We start from the raw sequence: 22048 nt of genomic DNA, 5'->3' as shown, positions 1-22048 counted from the left end.
TAAAATACAGAAATTTCTGGGGCGCCTGGGTGGCTCAGTCAGTTAAGCAGCTCCCCTGGGCTCAGGTCATGATCCCAGGGTCCTGGAATTGAGCCCTAAGTAGGCCTCCCTGCTCAGCAGAGTCAGCTTCTTCCTCTGCCCCTCCACCCTGCTCATGCTCCTTGCACATCGATTGCTCTCTCTCCCTTTCTCTCTCCAATAAAATCTTGAAAAAAATAAAATAAAATACAGATATTTCTTTCTGCTTGCGTGTTTTGATCAGAGCGTATTCTCTTCTACTCTTTAAAGGAATTTGGGTAAAGGCACAACCTAAAAACACCTGAGAGAGGGCATTCTGGCTTATGGATTAGATTGCATTAGTATACAGAACACATTGGTGAATATGAGTTAACAAAAATTTTGGATACGAAATTTTTCCACATGCATTTATTTGGATGTTGATAATTTAATTTTTTTAAAGTTTGTTTTAAAACATTGCTTATTGTGGCATGTAAGCTTATGTTGGGTGGGAAAAGTACAAATGGAAATTGAAATTGTTAAACATGTAAATTAAATGATCAACCCTACAATTTTGTTTTTTGTTTTTGTTTTTGGTAAAGTAATCTGGATTGCTTATTTTATATGCTGGGATGCTAGTTGTTTTTTCTATTAATACACTTAACTTGCATTCTAGCTTCGCCATTCAGAGACAGGCATCGTGTGGTGGGTTGTGTGACAGTGTCTGTCAATAGTGAAGACAAATAGTGCCAGAGACACTTAACCCATCCAATCTCACCCAGGGTATAGGTCGGTCTCGTTTTCAGACTTCTTCATAAGTCTTTTTTTCTTTCTTTCTTTCTTCCTTCCTTCCTTTCTTTTTTTGTTTCTAAATAGTGGATTGATACTGATTGAAACTAAAAACTTTTTGTAAAGTTTTAAACTTTACATTAATACTATAAGAAGAAGAAGAAGAAAAGTAGAAAACGAAGGTTGGCATGTAAGGTGTTGACAAAGCAGGTTTGCAGCCACTTTGTGTGTTCTAGATTTTTCAGTCCCTTAGCAACATGAATGTTGGCCTTACAATTTTTTTCTCTCAATATCTTTCTTCTTTGATCTAAAATTATGTCCTTGTATCTGGTGACTTTTATCAGGCAAGATGTTTAGATTTGAAGTCATTGTTACCAGAAAGAAAATGAAATACTTAAAAAGGATAACTAAGTTTGAACAATAAGTATTTTAGACCAGAAATGTTTCCAAATATCTGGATTGTTTTTTAAGATTATTTTCTAAACAGTCAATGGTTTACTCCTTCTCCGTTCCACTATTGGTTCACTTAAGCACACTTGCAAAATTTTATGGCTTTTAATGACTTTGTTAGGAAGCTCAACTGATTTTGCCCTGATGTAGAAAAGTTATAAAATATATGTGCATATTTAAATACTAGGGATCACATTTTTATCTTGGAAGCTCAGTTAAATGCCATTGCTGTCACATATTTTAAATTAGTGAAAGGTATTTGTTTCTTTTGAGGACTTTAAAGAATATTTCCAATTTCAAAGCTTTCCATAAAAAGTTTAGTTAGTTCCATATAAAGTGTTATCCTTTTTTTTTTTATGGTATTTTAAGCACTAAAATGATATGGTAATTAATTTCTGGTTCACAAAACTAGAACTATAATAGTTCTTAATTTTAAAATATAGTTTAAGCAAGGAGTATATAAAATCTACACAAGTGTCTGTATGTGGTAGCATTTAAAAGTCCATTTTCATCTTTCTCATCAAATTAATAATACTTAGAAATTCTGGGATATCTATGTAGGCATTATCTGCTATTCTCCTTATCCCAACTACTTTGAATATTCATAGTGAACCTTAATGATTCCATCAGTTCTTAAAAGCATATAATATACAACTTATATTCACCATCATTACTGGCATTTGGTCTAGTAATTGGCTACTGCTAATAATAGAATTATTAGACTTAGACATAGAACACTATAGATGTGATTCTTCCTTTCACTTACACATTTTAGAATTAATGTATTCTTTTAAAATTGTAAATTTTCATTAGTAAATGTAGAAACAGTTTTCCCTTTGTTTCACCATGCTCTCTAGTCACAAAAAAGTTTATGGAAAAATAAAATTCCTCTAGGTTCAAAGATAATTTTTCCATAAAAGAAAAAAATGAAAAATTTATTCATGTGTTACTTAGGTAAAAGAATAATTTTAAGAAAAAATTTTAAGAAAAACTGACAACTTTGCAAAGGATTGGTAAGGGATTTAAAAGAACAAATAAACTGATGAATCACAGACCTATACCCCTGAAATAAATAATACATTATATGTTAAGTAAATGAATTTGAATAAAAAATAAAAGAACAAATAAAATTATAAAGGTATAAAATAGAAATACATTACAACTATTCTGCTTAGAAAATAAAAGCAATTATTAAAAAAAATTTTTTGGAGATTTTGTACTTTTAATATGCAGCAGTGAAACATAGTCTATAAATTGAGAAAGAGACTCAAAACCAAAAAAGGGGGGAAGAGTAGTTAGCATATTTTGTTTATAACAATTTAAAAATAAAAAAGAATATATAGATGAGGCAGGATTACATTAGAATTTTAGTTCTGTAGAAAGTCAATTAAGCTGTTTCTTGATATTTAATTATATAGTGACTGAAAGGTCTTTGTAGATATTTTAAGTACATTTACAGTATTCCCAGTAATGTTCTTGAGTGCTTTTCTGGGACTGCTTGGGAATGAGAAATTTGTGTTTAGAAATCTAAAATGTTTTTGATATAATTTAATGTAGTTTTAATAGATAATATTAGTGATTTTTTATTCTTATAAATTTATGGATTAATACGCAAGTAGATAATTTGGTTTATATATAGTTTCAAGAAAGAAAGTTTTTAGCACACTCTTTGTAGAAATAGCAAATAGTTACCTCTAAACTCTTAAGTTACTTCTAAACCCTTCCCTGTATCAGATAATGCTATTATAGTAAGATATGTTTTTGGGCCAATATATTGGCCAATATAACTTTAATATAATTCAACATAGTTCTCAAATATTGGCTTCCAATTAATCAATTTAATAAAAAACTTAAATTTTTACTACATGCAAGTTAGGTTTTGTTAGGTTTTGGGAGGGTCTAAGAAAGATCTTAGAAAGGGCCCATAGTTTTTATTCTACACTTCACCACCTCATTTGGCATTATTATTACACTTAGGTGATGTCTTGCTAACCAAAATGTAAAACATCTTTATGTGAAGGATTTTATACACCATTATCGTCATTATCAACGTAACGGTGATATTGTTGTAAAGAGTTTTATAGTTTTAAAAATTTGTCTTACTTGTTATAGTCTTAAAATGAATAGAATCTTTTGTAATTTAGGCTCAAACTGAGATAGGCTTTAAAAAGTAATAATATTTTTTAATTAAAGGATGCTTACTGCTGTCTTCTGACAGAGTTTATGTTTTCAGTTTCATAGTTTTGTGCTAATGAACTTTTTTATTTAATAAGTATATCCAGGAAACTGCAGGTAAAATATAAAAATTGTATGTTAGGTGTCCAGGGAAAATGTATAGAATATTTTAATTTATGTAGGGTATGAGATCACAGCTTGGCATACCTGTCCCAGAACAGACATTTATGTATGATTATATCAATTGGGTTTTATAACCATGATTGCTTTGATAAGATTTGCAAGATAAAATCATATATACCTTTAAGAGCAATGCTAGGCTATGTCTTGCATATTAAATTCATGAATATCACATAACTTGCTTTTTTGAGTTCATGATTACTTTTCACCAGTACTTTCCATCTGTCATGGACAGGGATCCCTGAGATGTTCATATTCTGCATTCTCATGTGCATGATACTTAGATTAAAAAAAGGTGGGTGGGGGAAAGCCGCTTCACAGAAATACACGTTCACAGCATTCATGCTGCATGTTTTGTGTGTTCCACTGCAAATCCTGCATGCTGCGTACTTTTATTTCTCTGAAGATGAAGAACATAGGCTTATACACACACACAAATTCAGTTTCATTTTTGCCAATAGTTGGAACAGATGGAGGAATGTTATACATAATACCTTCTCTATTTTAAAAATGATTTTTATAGTATTTTTCAAAAAAACAAGGAAAAAACTTGTTGTTTAAACCCAAAGTGGCTACAAATCAGCTCCTAAACTGTCACTGACATTAGCATCTAGATTTTGTAGTTTTTACAAATCTTTTTAAAATATTTATTTACTAAGAAAACATTGCATTAATGCATGATACGAAATTGATAAATTTTTCTTTAAATTGGAATGCAGTTTAAAGTGACTGAATTTTCCAATTTCAGCTACTGCATTTGACAAAGATACAAACTGGAAAATGGAACTGGTATCATCTAATTGCCCTAGGTTCTTTGACTCCTGGTAGTTGGGAAAAATATTTCCATGTGACATTATGTAGATCACATCATTAATGGCTAATATTAATTATTATGCTCTTCAGCCTTGACAGCAGTGAGAAATTACGGATCAATTTAGCTCTTTCAAATGACTTAAGTGTTCTGGTACATGTTTTTAATTTAAAAATAGATCTTTGGCACTTGGCTTTTGATTATCTGAACACTGGCGTTCTTACACTCACTGTTTAGATTATAATTGATAAAAATATTGCAATTCCAATGACTGCACATCAGTTTTAAATTTTATCCTACTACTGTAACACAGTGGCACACTTGGCTATAGATAAAAACTGATTTTAGATTTAAACATATCTTTTAGCTCTCTGTCCCATGTTACCTATTCTTAGTTTTATGTGTGTATGACTATGAACCTTCCCATGTCTTATACAAGATCAAATGGTATTTCTAAAATTTTAAGAACTGACAACTTCCAACCTTAACATTATTAGTGTGCCTTTGAGGTTGTGCTGTAAAGGCTTAAAGTAGTAGTATTTTTCAACAAGCTCTTCTGCCAGTTGCCACATGTTTTGAAAAGATCTACTTAAATCTTTCTTGCTAGGCATAATAAATAAATGGCTTTGTAAAAGACCTTTTTATAGAAACTAATTTTAGTGCTTCCCCAGCACTAGAATTTCTTGTTTAACTCTTTTCTGTTAGGCTTCAGTCAATAAAAGTTACTGTTACTTATATTAAGAAATTCCCTTAATGGTTAAAATCAAGCAGGCCCTTTAAAGAGAGGAAATCAATAGTGGTAAACAATTGCTGAGTGTGTAATCAAGTACTTTGTAAGAGAAATCCATCCAATAATCAGTCCTTACTCTACTTATTAATTCTCCCATAAAGGATGGATTTATTTATTTTAGAGATTATGGTTTTGAACTGCCATTTCCAACTTCTGGATACCCTTAGTGGTTAACTTCCTTATCTTCCACAGCCCAGCATATTCCAAATCAAACGTTTTTCACTTTTATTCTAGATTTTACAACAATCATAGTGACGGTACCAGTTCCATTTTGCCTCCAATTCAGTTGATTATATATTTTTCTATTTATTTCTCATTTTATAATTGATATCTGGAATAATCAGCAGCTCTTTTCTCATTTATTTTCTCATATTTTTATTCCAGGATTTGCCTCTGAAGCAGGGAGTGTCTGCATTAAAAATGACCTGTAGTTCTCTGCTTCATAGGTTAGAAACTTATTTTAATATTTTGTGGCTAAGCACAGTCCCACTTTTCAAATTCTATAATGGATTATTTAATTGGCATTGAATGTGGACCACAAGCATATATTTCATATTGGGGTTTTCTTTATTATTTTAAATGATTAAAATTCAACAGAACATCCAGCTGAGGCAATAAAAGCTTTATTCTTGCTTTACAGCTTAAAACATTAAATTAGATTTTTAAAAATCTATCAATTATAGCACAAGTAAAATATCGCTATTTGGGCATTTTTTAAAATTGCATTTTTTTAGGCCTTGTATTGCTTGAAGCATTTATATTCTAAAACTTAACCAAATTCCAACTATTCATTTTGGGGAAAAACAATCAGTTCACGAATCACATTTTCAATGGGACTGCTAGCCAGCATAGGTGAAAATATGTATAGTGTATTTACTCTTAAATTGTACACCGCAGATGCTTCTTCAGCTCCCTCCTCTTCCTCCATGGGCGGTGCTTGCAGCTCCTTTACCACCTCTTCCAGCCCTACCATTTATTCTACCTCAGTCACCGACAGCAAGGCTATGCAAGTGGAGAGCTGCTCCTCAGCCTTGGGGGTAAGTAACAGAGGGGTAAGTGAAAAGCAGTTAACCAGTAACACAGTTCAGCAGCATCCATCAACACCGAAGAGGCACACAGTCTTGTACATCTCACCACCACCTGAGGACTTGCTGGATAACAGTCGGATGTCCTGCCAGGATGAGGGGTGTGGATTGGAATCAGAGCAGAGCTGCAGTATGTGGATGGAGGATTCCCCCTCCAACTTCAGTAACATGAGCACCAGTTCCTACAATGATAACACTGAGGTACCTCGTAAATCACGAAAACGAAATCCAAAGCAGAGGCCGGGGGTCAAACGACGAGATTGTGAAGAATCTAATATGGATATATTTGATGCCGACAGTGCCAAAGCACCTCACTATGTGCTTTCTCAGCTTACCACGGACAACAAAGGCAACTCAAAAGCAGGAAATGGGTTGGTATTCACATTTTTTAAAGTTCTATCACCATTGTGCAAACAAAACAAAAAATAAATAAATAAATCATTCCCCAGTTTTTGTAATTGCTCAATTCAAGTGTGCATATAAAGCAAAGATACTGATTTTATCATTGAGATGAAAATTCGAATTTAAAATTACCAAGTTTCACTAGAGAAAAACATTAATAGATTTTAGCAATAGGTATCTTATTATGGGTATGAGTAGTAGAAAATAATCTGTTTTGAAATAACTTAAATTTCACAAATGGATTTGTATTTTAAAAGGATTTAAAAATATTTTTACTCAGAGAAATAACTAGAGTGTAATGGCCGTAGTTAACTCAAAACATTTGAAAAGGGCTAGTTTGTATTCTTTCATGTTGTCTCCCCATATGGTTCAACCCATTTCCATTTCTATGAGGAATTTAGGCTTTTTTCTTTTGATGAAAACAAGAAAAAACTAAATTGATGGTTTGATTCTCATCATTTAGATTCATGTATTTATTTTAAGCTTTTTCTTTGATACATTGTGCTGATATTTTTAAAAAAATACATCACTAATTTTTTTCCTGTGAATCTGGGTTTATGTACTGGAAGGGTGATAGGACAGGTCATGGTACATGTTTGAGTTTTCATTCATCTCTGCCAGTTCACAGCACTCACTATAAATATATCTGCATATAAATATATTTCAGTGGCCATAGTACACAATATTTATTGCTATAGTATAGAATACTATGACTTATTTTTAACTTATTAATTCCTTTAGTACTTTTATTATATTTAATTGCTAGACTTTTTAAATTAGATTTTCCTATAGTACATTCAACATAATTTGATAAAATTTAACTCAGTGGATTTTGAGAGATTACTCTTCGGGAGGCAGCATATGGTCTTTAGTTGATCCAGAACCTCCTACAATTTCAGGTTGTTACAGAGAGTGATGGAGAAGCGATAGGTTGGTTTACTACTTGATGACATCATTTATATCTTTTAAGTCAGAAATCTGGTTGAGTATTGTAGAGAATATTTTTTAATGTACATTAAACTTGTTCTTAAATATTCTGTCAGTACATTTTTAAAGTAATAGCTACCATTTATCTACCATTTAAGTGTAATTATTCTATACTGTTTTCTTTTCTCCTCTCACTTAGAACTTCTTTGGGGTGATGTAGTTAAATAAAAGTAAACATTTAAATGTTTTTTCTTTTTAGAAAGTCCAGATTAGGAAATTATCTTAAAAAAAAAAAAAAAAAAGATACACCCTTTCCTAAAATGTTGCCCTTAGCAGAGTCAATTCTAGAACATATTTGTACAACTAGTACCTGTAAAATAATGCTCTGAAACATACTTGCACAGATTTAAAAGGCTCATGTGTATCTGTCATTAAATACGGGTGTTTATTTGGGCTTCGAGGCAAAAAAAAAAAAATTTTTTTTTAAGTTCCAGAAGAGAGATTTTCATTTTTATATTGAAATAAATGTTAAAGATCCAAATGAACAAATAAAATTTTGACATAGGGTTAGTCAACACATATGATTTGCAGTTCCTATTAAAGAGATATCTTGACCTACATCTTTTCTGCTTCTGCTTTTGTATGATAGATAATATCTTAGAAATGATTTGAGGTTACCCAGGGAAAGTATAATAACATTTGTCAAGACAAAAATCTCTCATGAAATAATTCATGGAACAGAAACTCATCAAGCAGCAGAAGAAATGTCCAGCTTCTTAGGTAATGGAAAAATATTTGGCACTAGCAAATAGAAATGATGGAAGAAGTTTTCATTTTGAATTTATAAGAACTATATCAAGGAGAGGATAAAAGTTTATGTAAATATATAGAAAAATAGGCTTTTCAAAGCAGTTATTAAGAGGATCTCAAACTAATGTCCTATATTCTTCAACAAGAAAGGTTCTAGAAACATGAAAGAAATTTAGAAATCTTTTGAGGGATAAGGTATATATAGCCTTAGATCTAATGTGCCATATATTTACAATTTCTATAATGCTAAATTATAGGAAATATACTCTCAAATATGTTGTATACAGCAGTTTTATTGATCTTCAAGATGGCAATAGCATTTTTGTATAATTAAAATATTATATAAAAGTTAGAGTTTATTAAGAAAACAAAATCATTTGAAAAGGAACTACTTAGTATTTAAACATTCCTAGCTATGTCATTCTTAAATTCTTCAACTAAATGTCCTGAGAATCAGTAGCCCTATGTCTCTTCTAGATATTTATAGAAATTAAGACATGATGTCATCTGGATGTGAAACCCTTTTTAGGCATTTTGTAGTAGAAATTATTTTTTTGTGACATAGACAACCAAAAGGATGTGTAACACAAAGGAATTAGAATGTCATCTTAAGACTTCTGAAGAGTATGCCAAAACTGGATTTACCTTTTAGATGTCATTTAAAAGTAAAATCCCATACAATTAACTGCTACTTTCTGGTTTGTTCTTAAGCCATCATGCCTTAAAAATTAGTAATTTAATTGACTACTTTTCCAAGGATTAGTTGACATTTTCATTTTTTTACATGTCTAAAGATCTAAGTATATATATGTATTCCATCTTTACATTTAAGCTTTAGAGAATAAAGATAGTTTTGAGGGCTTTTAAAAGTATCCTTTCAGAAGTTGTTTAGTTACATGGACTATTCTTTTTTAAGACTATGTATACTTGTCAACTCAATTAGCAGCCTTCATCCCAAATGAAATATTTTGTTTTACTGAAATTGTAAAACTCGTATTCATCTGTTTATCCTCATAAATATTAGCTTGGCTAGCATAAGTGAATATAAAAACTGTATCTTGCCAAATTCATTGACATATGCTAAATTTTCCTTATATTTCAAACTAAGTGTTCCCTTTTCTTATTATAAAATTAATACATATTAATTACAAACATTTGGAAAAATAGAAGAAAACAAATAACCCATAATCTAGTCACTCAGTACAACTGCTTTTAGTATTTTGCTGTATTTTCTTTTCAGTGAATATTTGGGGGGTGTTTTTACATAGTTGCTGTAAGCGAATATTTTTGCTTTGGTTTTAAAATAAGTAAAAAATGATACCATTGTCGGTTTTCATAGATAAGAGCAAATGTATTGAGAGCACGTTGTATTGAAAGCAAATGTTTGAATTTCTGCCCAGAAAGATGAAAAGGAAAATAGGATTTGTTGCCCATTGTTCCAGTTTCAACTCTTTGATTCGTAGAATTTATTCTTCTAGGGCCTTTTAAAGAGTTACACAGGTAATCTTTGACTTACGTATGTCAAACTTACACGAATGGCATTCCTTGGCCAGTTAGGATCCAGTCTTTCTCATCTTACTATTAAAGTAGGTGCTCTTTTTTCTTCTTTCCTTCTTTGTTCCTTTTTCCTATTTGCCTTCAACAAGGACTATTTTCTCAGCTCCTTTGGTTTTAGGAATTATGCAGGATTCAGGGAATATTAAGATGATGGAGCACAGTACTAGCCCTCAGAACTCTCCCACTTAACTTGTCAGTCTTCACCCATTCCTTTGCATTCCTTCTTTTCTCCATTCTTCTGTCCCTTTCCTAGCCATGAGGTTCACTCCAGTCCCTGGTTCCATTGAGAATACAATATTTGCTCTTTTTTTTTTTTTTTTTTAAGATTTTATTTATTTATTTTGACAGAGAGAGACACAGCGAGAAAGGGAACCCAAGCAGGGGGAGTGGGAGAGGGAGAAGCAGGCTTCCCATGGAGGAGGGAGCCCGATGCGGGGCTCGATCCCAGGACCCCTGGGATCATGACCTGAGCCGAAGGCAGACGCTTAATGACTGAGTCACCCAGGCGCCCCAGTATTTCCTCTTTTTGTTATTGGTAATAGAGGCAACAACTTGGTTAGAGATGGAGGGTTAAACCTTAGGGCCATTTTTAAGGCTTCTTAGCCACCATTGTTCTTCTTTGAATTCATAATGTTCCTCTTGGGACCTGTTTGCTTTTGGAGATTTTTGTCCACAGTCATCTCTTGGCTCCTATATTTTCAGTGTGAGTCATACAGAAAGCAATATAGGCCATGACATTTTATTTTATTTTTAAGATTTATCTATTCATTTGAGGGGGGAGGGGCAGAGAGAGAGAGAATCTCAAGCAGACTCCCCGCTGAGCACAGAGCCCCATGCAGGGCTGATCTCACGAACCTGAGATTATGACCTGAGCCAAAACCAAGAGTCCAACCTTAATTGACTGAGCTACCCAGGATCCCCTCTGACTCTGTTTTAAAATGTACATGGGTAGGGGTGCCTGGGTGGCTCAGTCACTTAAGCGTCTGCTTTTGGCCCAGGTCATCATTCCAAGGTCCTGGGATCGAGACCTGTCTCGGGCTCCCTGCTCCTCTCAGCCAGGAGTCTGCTTCTCTCTCTCTCCCTCTGTCCCTCCCACTGCTCATGCTCTCTCTCTCTCTGTGTCTCACTCACTTTCTCTCAAATGAATAACATCTTTTAAAAAAAATGGACATGGATAATTTTATTTTTTTTAATTTTTTAAAAAGATTATTTATTTGACAGAGAGAGAGATAGAGAGGGAACACAAGCAAGGGGAATGGGAGAGGGAGAAGCGGGCTTCCCACTGAGCAGAGAGCCCTATGTGGGGCTTGATCCCAGGACCCTGGGATCATGACCTGAGCTGAAGGCAGACACTTAAAAACTGAGCCACCCAGGCACCCCATACATGGATAATTTTAAATCTATTTTAAAACTAATAGTATTGTTTTGTATTTGTCACATTTGCAATGCTTCAGATTAAATGTATTGACCTAAAGTTCTAACCACCATTTGAAGTATTTTTCTTTGAACATACATTCCACATAGCAAATGCATGATAAACAAATATTAGAAATACAAATTTTAAAAATAAAAAAAATTTAAAGAAATACAATTAAAAAATAGATTTCCTGGGTGCCTGGGTGGCTCAGTCGTTAAGCGTCTGCCTTCAGCTCAGGTCATGATCCCGGAGTCCTGGGATCGAGCCCTGCGTCAGGCTCTCTGCTCCGCGGAAAGCCTGCTTCTCCCCCTCCCACTCCCCCTGCTTGTGTTCCCTCTCTTGCTGTGTCTTTCTCTGTCAAATAAATGACTAAAATCTTAAAAAAAAAAAAAAAATTGATTTCCTATCTGTAAAGCCCAGCTTATAAAGATTTTATATGCTAAGGTCTTTAATTATTTAATCACAAATAAAAATACTCTGAAAAATTACACTTCTAAGAAAGATTTTTAGAGTAAATCTAATTTCCCAATAAAAATTGGATCACTGATTTTTTTATTATAATTTTTTCAGAAAAATTATCCTGAGAAAGATATCCAAAAGAATATGTATGCTACATGTACTTTTAATTGTTTTATTAAGGCCTTTTGTTTATTTATTTATTTATTTTTGCTATTCCCACTTTTCTTTTGCTTTGCAAGTCTGATTAGAAGATAATGATAGTTAATCTTGTAGCTTTAAAATTTGTTTTGACTGAAGAATAATGTGAAAGGTTATAATGACATCAGCTATTCTCTTACCTGTTATTCCTGGCTTATTACGTTCAGTCTTCCTCCCCTCCTCCTACCACACATATGCATTTTTTGTTTTTGCACTGTATAGTTAAATTTTACTACAAAATTTTGAGATAGTTTGCTTATGGAATGTATCTTCCCTTAGGCTATATATTGTCAGTAAGATAATCAGTTGTTTTTAATGTACTGCCTATACTGTTTCTTCCTTTATCTTAGATGACTTTTGTAGAAAAAACTCTTTTTGATACTTTTTCCACGTTGTGCTTTGACTTCTCAGAACATTGGAAAACCAAAAAGGAAGTGGAGTAAAGAAGAGCCCTATGTTGTGTGGACAGTATCCTGTTAAAAGTGAGGGAAAGGAGTTGAAGATAGTTGTACAGCCTGAGACCCAGCATAGAGCTCGGTACCTGACTGAGGGTAGCCGTGGCTCAGTAAAGGATAGAACACAGCAAGGCTTTCCTACAGTAAAGGTACTGATTTTATTTAGCAATATACAAAGAATTTCTCCAGTTTTGTTTTTATTTTATTTTTTTAAAGATTTTATTTATTTATTTATTTGAGAGAAAGAGAGAGAGAGAAACAGCATGAGAGGGGAGAGGGTCAGAGGGAGAAGCAGGCTCCCCGCCGACCCGGGAGCCCGATGCGGGACTCGATCCCGGGACTCCGGGACCATGACCCGAGCCTAAGGCAGTCGCTCAACCAACTGAGCCACCCAGGTGCCTCCAGTTTTGTTTTTAACCAGCAAAAGCTGCCTACAATAGAATGGTAGAATTGCTAGGTGTATATAATGGAAATTAAAGCAAAACTGAATCCTAAGCCCGATATTGTTACTTTGATGTCATTTGAATTTTAGCTTAGATGAAAGAGGAGGTGAGAATGTATTCTGATAAATATCTGGAAATCATGAATTATGTTCTCCTTACATTTGATATAGGCAGCAACTGTATTTATTTCTTCCCAAACTTAATATTTAAGAAGAAATTTTAAAGTGAATTAAAAAAATATTATAGAAATTACTATGAACTTGGAAAATAAGGTTTTTGAGATGGCCAAAGAAATCAGGACTGTTCATCTCAGAAAAGAATGGATTGATAAATAATTTAAGTCTTCAGTTTTGTGAAATAGGATATCAATTGAATCTTCATCTTTTCATAATTTAGACTAAATGAAAAAAGGGGGCTTAAATTTCAGTACCTGGGAAACTTTGTTACAAAGAATATTTCTCTTTGAAGACAAACCAAAAAAGAGTTGGGTTGGGGGTATTTAATAAGTGTTTCTGCCCCTTATAAAACATCAAACAGGGAGGAATTTTGGCTAGTCACATGGTAAATTCTTGTTAAATACAGTTTGTGAAAATGTGTTAGTTGAGTAGTATTCAATTGGACTGCCTTTCATTTTAAATTTTAATGAAATAATGGTAGAATCTTGGAATCAGGAAACCTATCCGTGGCTATTTATAAGGTTGGTTAATAGTCAACAACATCATTCCTTATCCCTCTGCTACTCATCACACCAACCCATCCTCAATCCCCCAAACTCAGGACAAATAATAGGTAAATAAGAAATTTCAGTTTTGCTTTTTGTAAATATTTGTCTAACCGTACATGTTGATAGTTTGGTCAGTATTTTTAACCCAATTGCTCTAACTTTAAGTTATGCTTTGTTTAAATACTCTTTGGCCAGAAGTATTATTAGATTGTCTAACTATGATAGGGAGTGAATTGACTGACCTCAGAAGTTTATTTATTCATTCATTCAACAAATATGCACCCCTTTAAGTGCCAGACACTGTTCTAGGTACTGCTAATGGTTTCAGTAGATTGTTTATTTATCTGCTTATTTCCCTCATTTTGATACTTTTTCACAGATGTAGCTATACTGGGTTAGAAAAGATGTCTGAATTTTTTAAAGCCCTTTGGTATACATTGTACAAGTTATTTTGTGATTTTATGCATTCTATATTAGCAGCTTCAGGGTTTATCTGTAAACCTGAACAAAAATCTGCGTTGGAAACATTTGTTCCCAAATGCTGTTTTAAATATTTATTTTTTCTTCAGCATACAAATTATAACTTACGAAGGCTTGTTAGAGACCTGTAAGGACCCATAGATCCTGGTCTGAAATACCAGTTTTCAAACCATGTTTTGGCCCAGGATTTCATGATGTTGTGTGTGTGTGTGTGTGTGTATCTAGTCTATGCAAATGAGCTCCATTTCCCTTTTATTTATATAGGTGCCCTTCACTTTCCTATTTAAATAGCTTTAAAAGAGTAAAAAATTCACTATGTGTATTCATTTGATGGTGATGATAATGATGCCACTAACACCATTTAGTGAATTTTCCATTAGTGGTGGTGGTAGATTTTGAACAACCCACATGCTTTGGCAGTCCATAAATTTATAAATACCTAAAGGACTGTGTATTCATTTGCATCTGGTTGTACAAATTAATTATAAATGGTAATTTATCATTAAACATAAAATTTTAATCAAAGTGTGATTATTACAGAATTAAAACATTTCGTACAGAAACTTAGCCATTTCTCCTTTTTATGAAAATATTGTACTTTTGTTTTTCTTGAGGATTTAAATGATTTCTTTATTGTTATCCAGTTATAAATATAGGACTTGGTCTTAAGTGTTTGATTTGACAATCAGATTATTTGAAAGGCTAATTAGTGTTTATGTTCCATGTTATCTCACTCCAGCTGGAAGGCCATAATGAGCCAGTAGTCCTGCAAGTGTTTGTGGGTAATGACTCTGGTCGAGTGAAACCACATGGATTTTATCAGGCCTGCAGGGTAACTGGGCGAAATACAACTCCCTGTAAAGAAGTGGACATTGAAGGCACTACCGTTATAGAAGTTGGTCTTGATCCAAGCAACAACATGACACTGGCGTAAGTACTTAGTATAAAAAATTTTTCAGTATACATTGCACTTTTGCAGTGGGCTCAAAAAAATTTTGGTTTCTAATGTAAAAAAAGAAGATTTTGAGTATTTTATTTAAATGTTTTAAACATTACAAATACAAAAATAGATGATTGCAGAATGGTATAATGGGTTAAAATGAACTCTTTTGCCCTTTGCCATGGAATTCCCATGATGAAAGGCAAGGAAATAAAAGCAAGTGGAATGCTGGCTTTTTTGAAAATAGTATGGATTTACTTGTTGGAATTAATAAAAGTAATGTTAAAAAATAAAAATTACAAACAATTTGATTTGCTCTCCTAAATTCTCCTTTTCTTTTTTTTTTTTTCTAAATTCTGCTTTCTTAGTGTTTGCATTAGAAACTCTTTGACGGAGACCATTCATGGTACCTTGACCCATTTTAATGTGAAAAAGCATATTGTTGTTCTAAATTCACCTTCTGTTTCTATTTTCCTATATTAAAAAAAAGTATGTTCTGGGACTATGTTTTTTTCATCTTATGCATTTTCAATGCCTAAAATATATTAGAAGTATTAATGATTTAAATTTAGAATGTTTTCCCTTAAGCCTTTTGTTAAGGTCCTTTAATCCTAAAGTTAAACCATAACAGCAGCAAACATATTGAAAAGGGATAGACTTATGTTGCAATTATTTATATTGGATAGCTAATGACATTTCTCTATTTAGTTTTGAGTTTCCTTTTGAAAGCCGTTTTGAATAGGTTAGTAAGAGGTTAATTAGAAGGGGAAATTTTGAAAAATATTTAGTAAAGACTTGTTTTTTAACTTATGAAAATTATAAAAATAAATGTATATAGTGGAAGAAAGAAAAGAGTTACTGATTATGAAAATAGTGCTTATTCATTATAAGTTGAAAATACAGAACAATGAAAAATAATAAAGAAAAATGAATAATAATAATAAAAAACTAAAAACATACCTCTCAAAAGCCAACTTCCCAGAAATAACCGCTATTTTTTTTTGAGAGAGAGAAAAATAGTGAGTGAGAGAGAGAGCACACAAGCTGGAGGAGAGGCTGCGGGAGAAGGAGAAGTAGGCTTCACTCTGAGCAGAGAGACCCATGCGGGGCTCGATCCTAGGGTCCTGGGATCATGACCTGAGCTGAAGGCAGATGCTTAACCAATTAGCCACCCAGGAGCCCAATAACCACTATTTTGATACATATCTTTCCATCCTTTTTTTCTGGTAACATTGAAATAATACTGTACCCACTGTTTTGTAACCTTGCTTTCACTTACCATCAGCATTTTCCTTATAGTAAATCTTATTTTATAGCATATATTTTAATGGCTATATAGTGTTCCATTCTTTTGGAGACAGTTCTTAGTTCTGTTTTGTTTTGTTTTTTAAGTAAAATTCATTCCTTCTATTTTAATATATGAATTAGCTGCAAAAATAGAGGATACATTTATTTTTTAAAAAATGGCAGTTGGGGTGCCTAACTGGCTCTTGATCTCAGCGTTGTGAGTTTGAACCCAACGTTGGGTAGAGAGCATACTTTTAAAAAAATAAAATAAGGGGCGCCTGGGTGGCTCAGCCCATTAAGTGTCTGCCTTCGGCTCAGGTCATGATCTCAGGGTCCAGGGATTGAGCCCTGCATTGGGCTTCCTGCTCAGTGGGGAGTCTGCTTCTCCCTCTACCTCTACCTCTCCCCTGCTCATTCTCTCTCTCTCTCCAATAAATAAAATCTTTAAAAGAAAATAAAACAGAAAAAATAAACTAAAATTTAAAAATGTCAAAAGTATCTCCTGGAAACCATTACTTATGTTCAGATTTTGAAATAGTGATTTTACTTTACTATTTTTTCCACTATTATTATAAATGAAAAATTGACAAGATTAAGAATTATGAATATTCAGAATTCACCCTTCTGTACTTTTTGAATTTTGAACCTTATGATTGTATTACATTTTCAAAAAATTAATAATTAGCAAAAAAAAATTTTTAAAGAAACTTATTTTGGGGCACCTGGGTGGCTCAATCAGTTAAGCCTACAACTCTTGATTTCAGCTCAGGTCCTGATCTCAGGGATGTAAGGTCGAGCCCCTGTCAGACTCCACACTGCACATGAAACTTGCTTAAGAAGATTCTCTCTTTCTCCCTCTGCCCCTCCCCCCCCCAAAAAAAGAGACTTATTTGGTTAAGAATATTGTACTATTTATACAACAGAAAATATCAGTTAATGTCTTTTTTTGTGTGTGTTAGGGTGGACTGCGTAGGGATATTGAAATTGAGGAATGCTGATGTTGAAGCCAGAATAGGAATTGCTGGTTCCAAGAAAAAAAGCACTCGTGCCAGATTGGTTTTTAGAGTTAATATCACAAGGAAAGATGGCTCCACTTTGACACTGCAGACACCCTCTTCTCCGATTTTATGTAGTAAGTAAGAAAATATATATTGGATTTTTTTCCTTTTCTGTTAATTTGCAGATATCCCTAAATTTCAGATGTATCATATGCTCTAGCTTGTGATCTTGCAAAACTTGAAACATTTTAAAAAGCTGTAGTCAAATTTTCTAGACTAAAAGGTGGATAATATCAAATAATTTTCTAAAGATGTATAGCATTTTGTAGTTCCCTATTATCATCACATACTAATTTTAAAAGTAATTTGAGGGGGCGCCTGGCTGGCTCAGTTGCTAGAGAATGCTACTCTTGATCTCAGGGTCGTGAATCAAGCCCCCCACATTGGGCGTGGAGCCTACTTAAAAATTTCTTTTTAATTTTGGAAAAAGTACTTTAGGGACACCTGGGTGGCACAGTTGGTTAAGCTTCCAACTCTTGATAATCAGCTCAGGTCTTGATCCTCAGGGTCATGAGTTCAAGCCCCACTGTTGGGCTCCATGCTTAAAAAAAAAAAGAAAATGTACTCTGAATGGTTTACCTGAAGTAAATTGGAAAGCCAAAGGATTTTTTTGCTGCATCTTTGTTGTGTGATAAATTGCTGTGATCCTAAGTCTATTTTCTATTAGAACAGAAGAAACACTAAGGTAAGCAGAACTTTGTAAATATACAGCTGTTGGACTTCTGATTACAAATTATGCCATTAAATTATAGTGTTGGGAAGTGGGAAATGAAATTCTTATTTTGCTAATCTTGGCATAGAAAGTAAATGTGTGTGTGTGTGTGTTTAGATTCAATCATGTTGTTGTATGTGTCTCAACATATATTCTGCTTTCCCTGTATTACAAGTAATAAATAGGAAAATTTTTTCCTTTATATGTCACTTAAGAAGATTTTCATTGAGTGTAATTTTCTTTGGCATTGTGTTTTTGTAATTTGTACCTGAATTCAGAAGAGCAAAAGAGACTCAGTTCTATTCAGTTGAATTTCCTTTGGGTTGTTTTCTGTATTATGACCTTGCTACCCCTACAGAACCTTTGTTGTTGTATTTTAGTTTTGTCAAATTGTTCATCCTTTGTAAATCTTATTTTTCCCTTTCTTTTAATTCATCTTCGAAATGATTATGTAGCCATACTCTAGCTTAGCAAATGCTCTAATTTTTTTTTAAGTACTAAAATATCTTTCTGATGTCAAGAGAGCTCAATTGGATTTCTCTGTTTTTCATTATTATGACAAATTTGTGTTGATACTAGTATTTCCTTGGGCTATTTCTGGATGATGTGCAATTACAAATAGACTGCTTTTACAAATCATAAATTCCATGTCCATTCTATTGCATTTTAGATAGGGACAAAATAAACAATCTGTAGATGGTTTATTGAGTTTTAAAGCTTTTCTAATTGAGGTGCTCCAATTCTGGATTTACTATAATTCACAGTATGTCCCAACTTGACTCTTAAAGGATGAATTTCCAATTTTAATGATGTATTTGCAGTTCTTTTTTTAAGTGATCTAATACTTTGAGCATGACCATAGCCACTCTCTGAAGGCCAGAGCCAGGAGGTGCTAGATAATTGAGATCATACTGCTTCGGCAGAGACTGCGAATTGGTTGCCAGCTTTAATTATTTGTTCTTTCTTTCATTAGTGTGTTCAATCATTTCTTCATTTTCTTTTTCATTAAGTTATTATTAAAGTATAAATATAACTGGCTAAAGATGGTAGAAAATACAAAAGAACTGGAAAACATAATTTTCTGAAATTTTTCATCTGTAATTATTATCATTTGTTAATTATCACTCTTAATGATAATATTGTCCACATTGCAAAAAAGTGTATCTCTCTGGGAGGTGATGTGTGGGGTAGATTTGATGGCCCTAAGAAGCAATGGAAAGGATATATGGCCAATGATAAAAGTTAACATGCTTTGAACTCTGACTATATGCCAGGGATTTTGTTAAACACTGTAAGTATTGTATCATTTAGTCCTCTCCGTTACCTTATATGGATTCCATTCTACAGTTGATGAAACGGAGACTTAGAGTTATTTACTCCCTCAAGGTCACATAGCTAGTAAATAGTAAGACTAGGATTCAGAGCCTCTGCTTTTAGCCACTATGCTATATTGTCATTATAATCACTTAAAGTTGCAGTGCTGAAACCAAGTTTAAACAATTCATTTCATCCTAGCCAAAGCCTCTGGGTGGTTAGGACTATGGTTACAGAAAGAGATTGTTAGTGAACTGTTTCCTCTACCTAGGAGATTTATTTGTGTAATTTAGACTTTTTATGAATTGAGAAAATAGATCTCTGTTCATACTGGAGGATTTTACTTGAATACCTGTATTGTCCCTTCCATTTCCTTTTGTAGAAGTCATTTATTATGGAGGTGTAGGTTACTTATTTTTATTCCTTTAGTTGACTATTTGTCACTTTTCATCTGCTTAGAGAAACTGGATTAGATAAACATGATCAGTACTTTCTTTGAAAGAAAGGGTTACCAAAAACGATGTGGTCTTGCCATTTGTGACAACATAGGTGAATCTACAGGGTTTTATACTAAGTGAAACAAGTCAGAGAAAGACAAATACTGTATGGATTTCACTTATATGTAGCATCTAAAAAAAAACAAATGTGAATAAACAAAAAGTAGAATAAGACCTATAAATACAGAGAACAAACTGATGGTACCCACGTTGCTGGGGGATGAGCAAAAAATGGGTGAAGGGGAGTGGAAGATACAAGCTTCCAGTTATGGAAGGAGAGAGAATAAAAGGTGCAATATAGGGAATATAGTCAGTGGTATTGTAATAGCATGGTGACAGATGGTAGCTATACTCCTGGTGAGCATAGCATAAGGTATAGAGTTGTTGAATCACTATATTGTACACCTGTAACTAATGTAACATTGTATGTATGTCAATTATACTCAAAAAAATTATTTTTGAGGGCGCCTGAGTGGCTCAGTAGTTGAGCGTCTGCCTTCGGCTCAGGTCATGATCCCAGGGTCCTGGGATCAAGCCCCACATCAGGCTCCCTGCTCAGCGGGAAGCCTGCTTCTCCCTCTCCCACTGCCTCTGCTTGTGTTCCCTCTTTCGCTGTGTCTCTCTCTGTCAAATAAATAAATAAAATCTTTAAAAAAAAAAATTATTTTTGAAAGAATAAAAAAATAAAGGGGTACCTTGACAGTAATAGTTCCCATACTTCTTTTAATTTGCAAATAAGTTTACATGATAGTTTTCATAGTTCTTTCTTTTTTTTTTTTTTTTAAGATTTTTTATTTATTTATTTGACAGAGAGAGCACAAGCAGTTGGAGTAGCAGGTAGAGGGAGAGGGAGAAGCAGGCTCCCTGCTGAGCAAGGAGCCCAATGCAGGGCTCCATCCCAGGACCCTGGGATCATGACCTGAGCCAAGGGCAGTTGCTTAACCAACTGAGCCACCTAGGCGTCCCTTTATTTCTTATTAATGTTATTTTCATGGACTTTCATACAAACAGGTTTTTTTCCTTTAAAAAAAAAACTAGCTTAAAATATTTCTAATAGTAATTTCTATGAATATCAATTACATCTAATCCTTTAGGCAAGAATCTAAGCTTCCGTTTTTAAAAATATTTATTTAAGTAATTTCTACCCCTCAACTTCGGGCTTAAAGTTATGACCCTGAGATCAAGAGTCGCATGCTCTTCTCCCTGAGCCAGCCAACCACCCCTAAGCCTCCTGATCTGTACACTGCTAGTGGATCAGTGATTTGATTTTTTGAAAACCTGTCATTGTATGTAATGAATGTCATCATTCTTTGTTCAGAATATAATTTTAATTTGATCTTCATGGGTTTGCATTAAATATACTACCTAGCAGTCTATAGATTGATCAATCTTTTTTTGTTTAACTGACAACAAAATGAAATCTTTTAAAATTCTTATTACTTTTTAGGGGCACCTGGGTGGCTCAGTCGTTAAGCATCTGCCTTCGGCTCAGGTCATGATCCCAGGGTCCTGGGATCGAGCCCCACATTGGGCTCCCTGCTCAGCGGGAAGCCTGCTTCTCCCTCTCCCACTCCCCCTGCTTGTGTTCCCTTTCTCCCTGGTCTCTGTCTGTCGGATAAATAAATAAAATCTTTTTTAAAAAAATGTATTACTTTGGGGTGCCTGGGTGGCTCAGTTGGTTAAGCGACTGCCTTCGGCTCAGGTCATGATCCTGGAGTCCCAGGATCGAGTCCCACATCGGGCTCCCTGCTCGGCAGGGAGTCTGCTTCTCCCTCTGACCCTCTTCCCTCTCATGCTCTCTGTCTCTCATTCTCTCTCTCGCAAATAAAAAATCTAAAAAAAAAGAAATTTTATTACTTTTTAATTACTTTTGTTTAAATATTAAACTAGATGTACAGGAAAAGGCATTAACTTCAATATTACTTTCCATAGTATTATTTTATCTCTGTCTTATACTCTGTGGTTTATAAAGTGCTTTCATGTATGCTGAGGTCTTAGGAAGTTAATAAATAAATGTTTCCTTTGTAACTGGAGTTAGACACATAGGAGTTAGAGAAATTGAGATGATAATGCCAACTTGACTACTGATAA

At 33.7% G+C, this 22048-nt stretch overlaps 1 protein-coding gene across 6 annotated transcripts in view; it reads left to right on the top strand.

The window, feature by feature from the left end:
- Window positions 1-22048, top strand: part of NFAT5 (nuclear factor of activated T cells 5) — a 122965-nt gene that overhangs the window by 63602 nt on the left and 37315 nt on the right. For 3 of the 6 annotated variants that reach the window (XM_035024874.1, XM_035024872.1, XM_035024873.1), the window contains 4 exons: window positions 6090-6648; window positions 12459-12651; window positions 14889-15079; window positions 17336-17508. In XM_035024874.1, the coding sequence (XP_034880765.1) occupies window positions 6090-6648; window positions 12459-12651; window positions 14889-15079; window positions 17336-17508 (1116 nt within the window). Of the gene's footprint in view, window positions 1-201; window positions 787-5576; window positions 6649-12458; window positions 12652-14888; window positions 15080-17335; window positions 17509-22048 lie in introns of those variants that run through there. The other 3 variants (XM_035024877.1, XM_035024876.1, XM_035024875.1) reach the window with 3 other exon arrangements.

The sequence above is a fragment of the Mirounga leonina genome, unplaced genomic scaffold (genome assembly GCF_011800145.1).
Source record: "Mirounga leonina isolate KUSES-001 unplaced genomic scaffold, KU_Mleo_1.0 Mir_180, whole genome shotgun sequence".
Classification (NCBI taxonomy): Eukaryota; Metazoa; Chordata; class Mammalia; order Carnivora; family Phocidae; genus Mirounga; species Mirounga leonina.
Note: the sequence above shows the minus strand (reverse complement) of the source record. Positions and strands in the feature narration are given on the sequence as shown.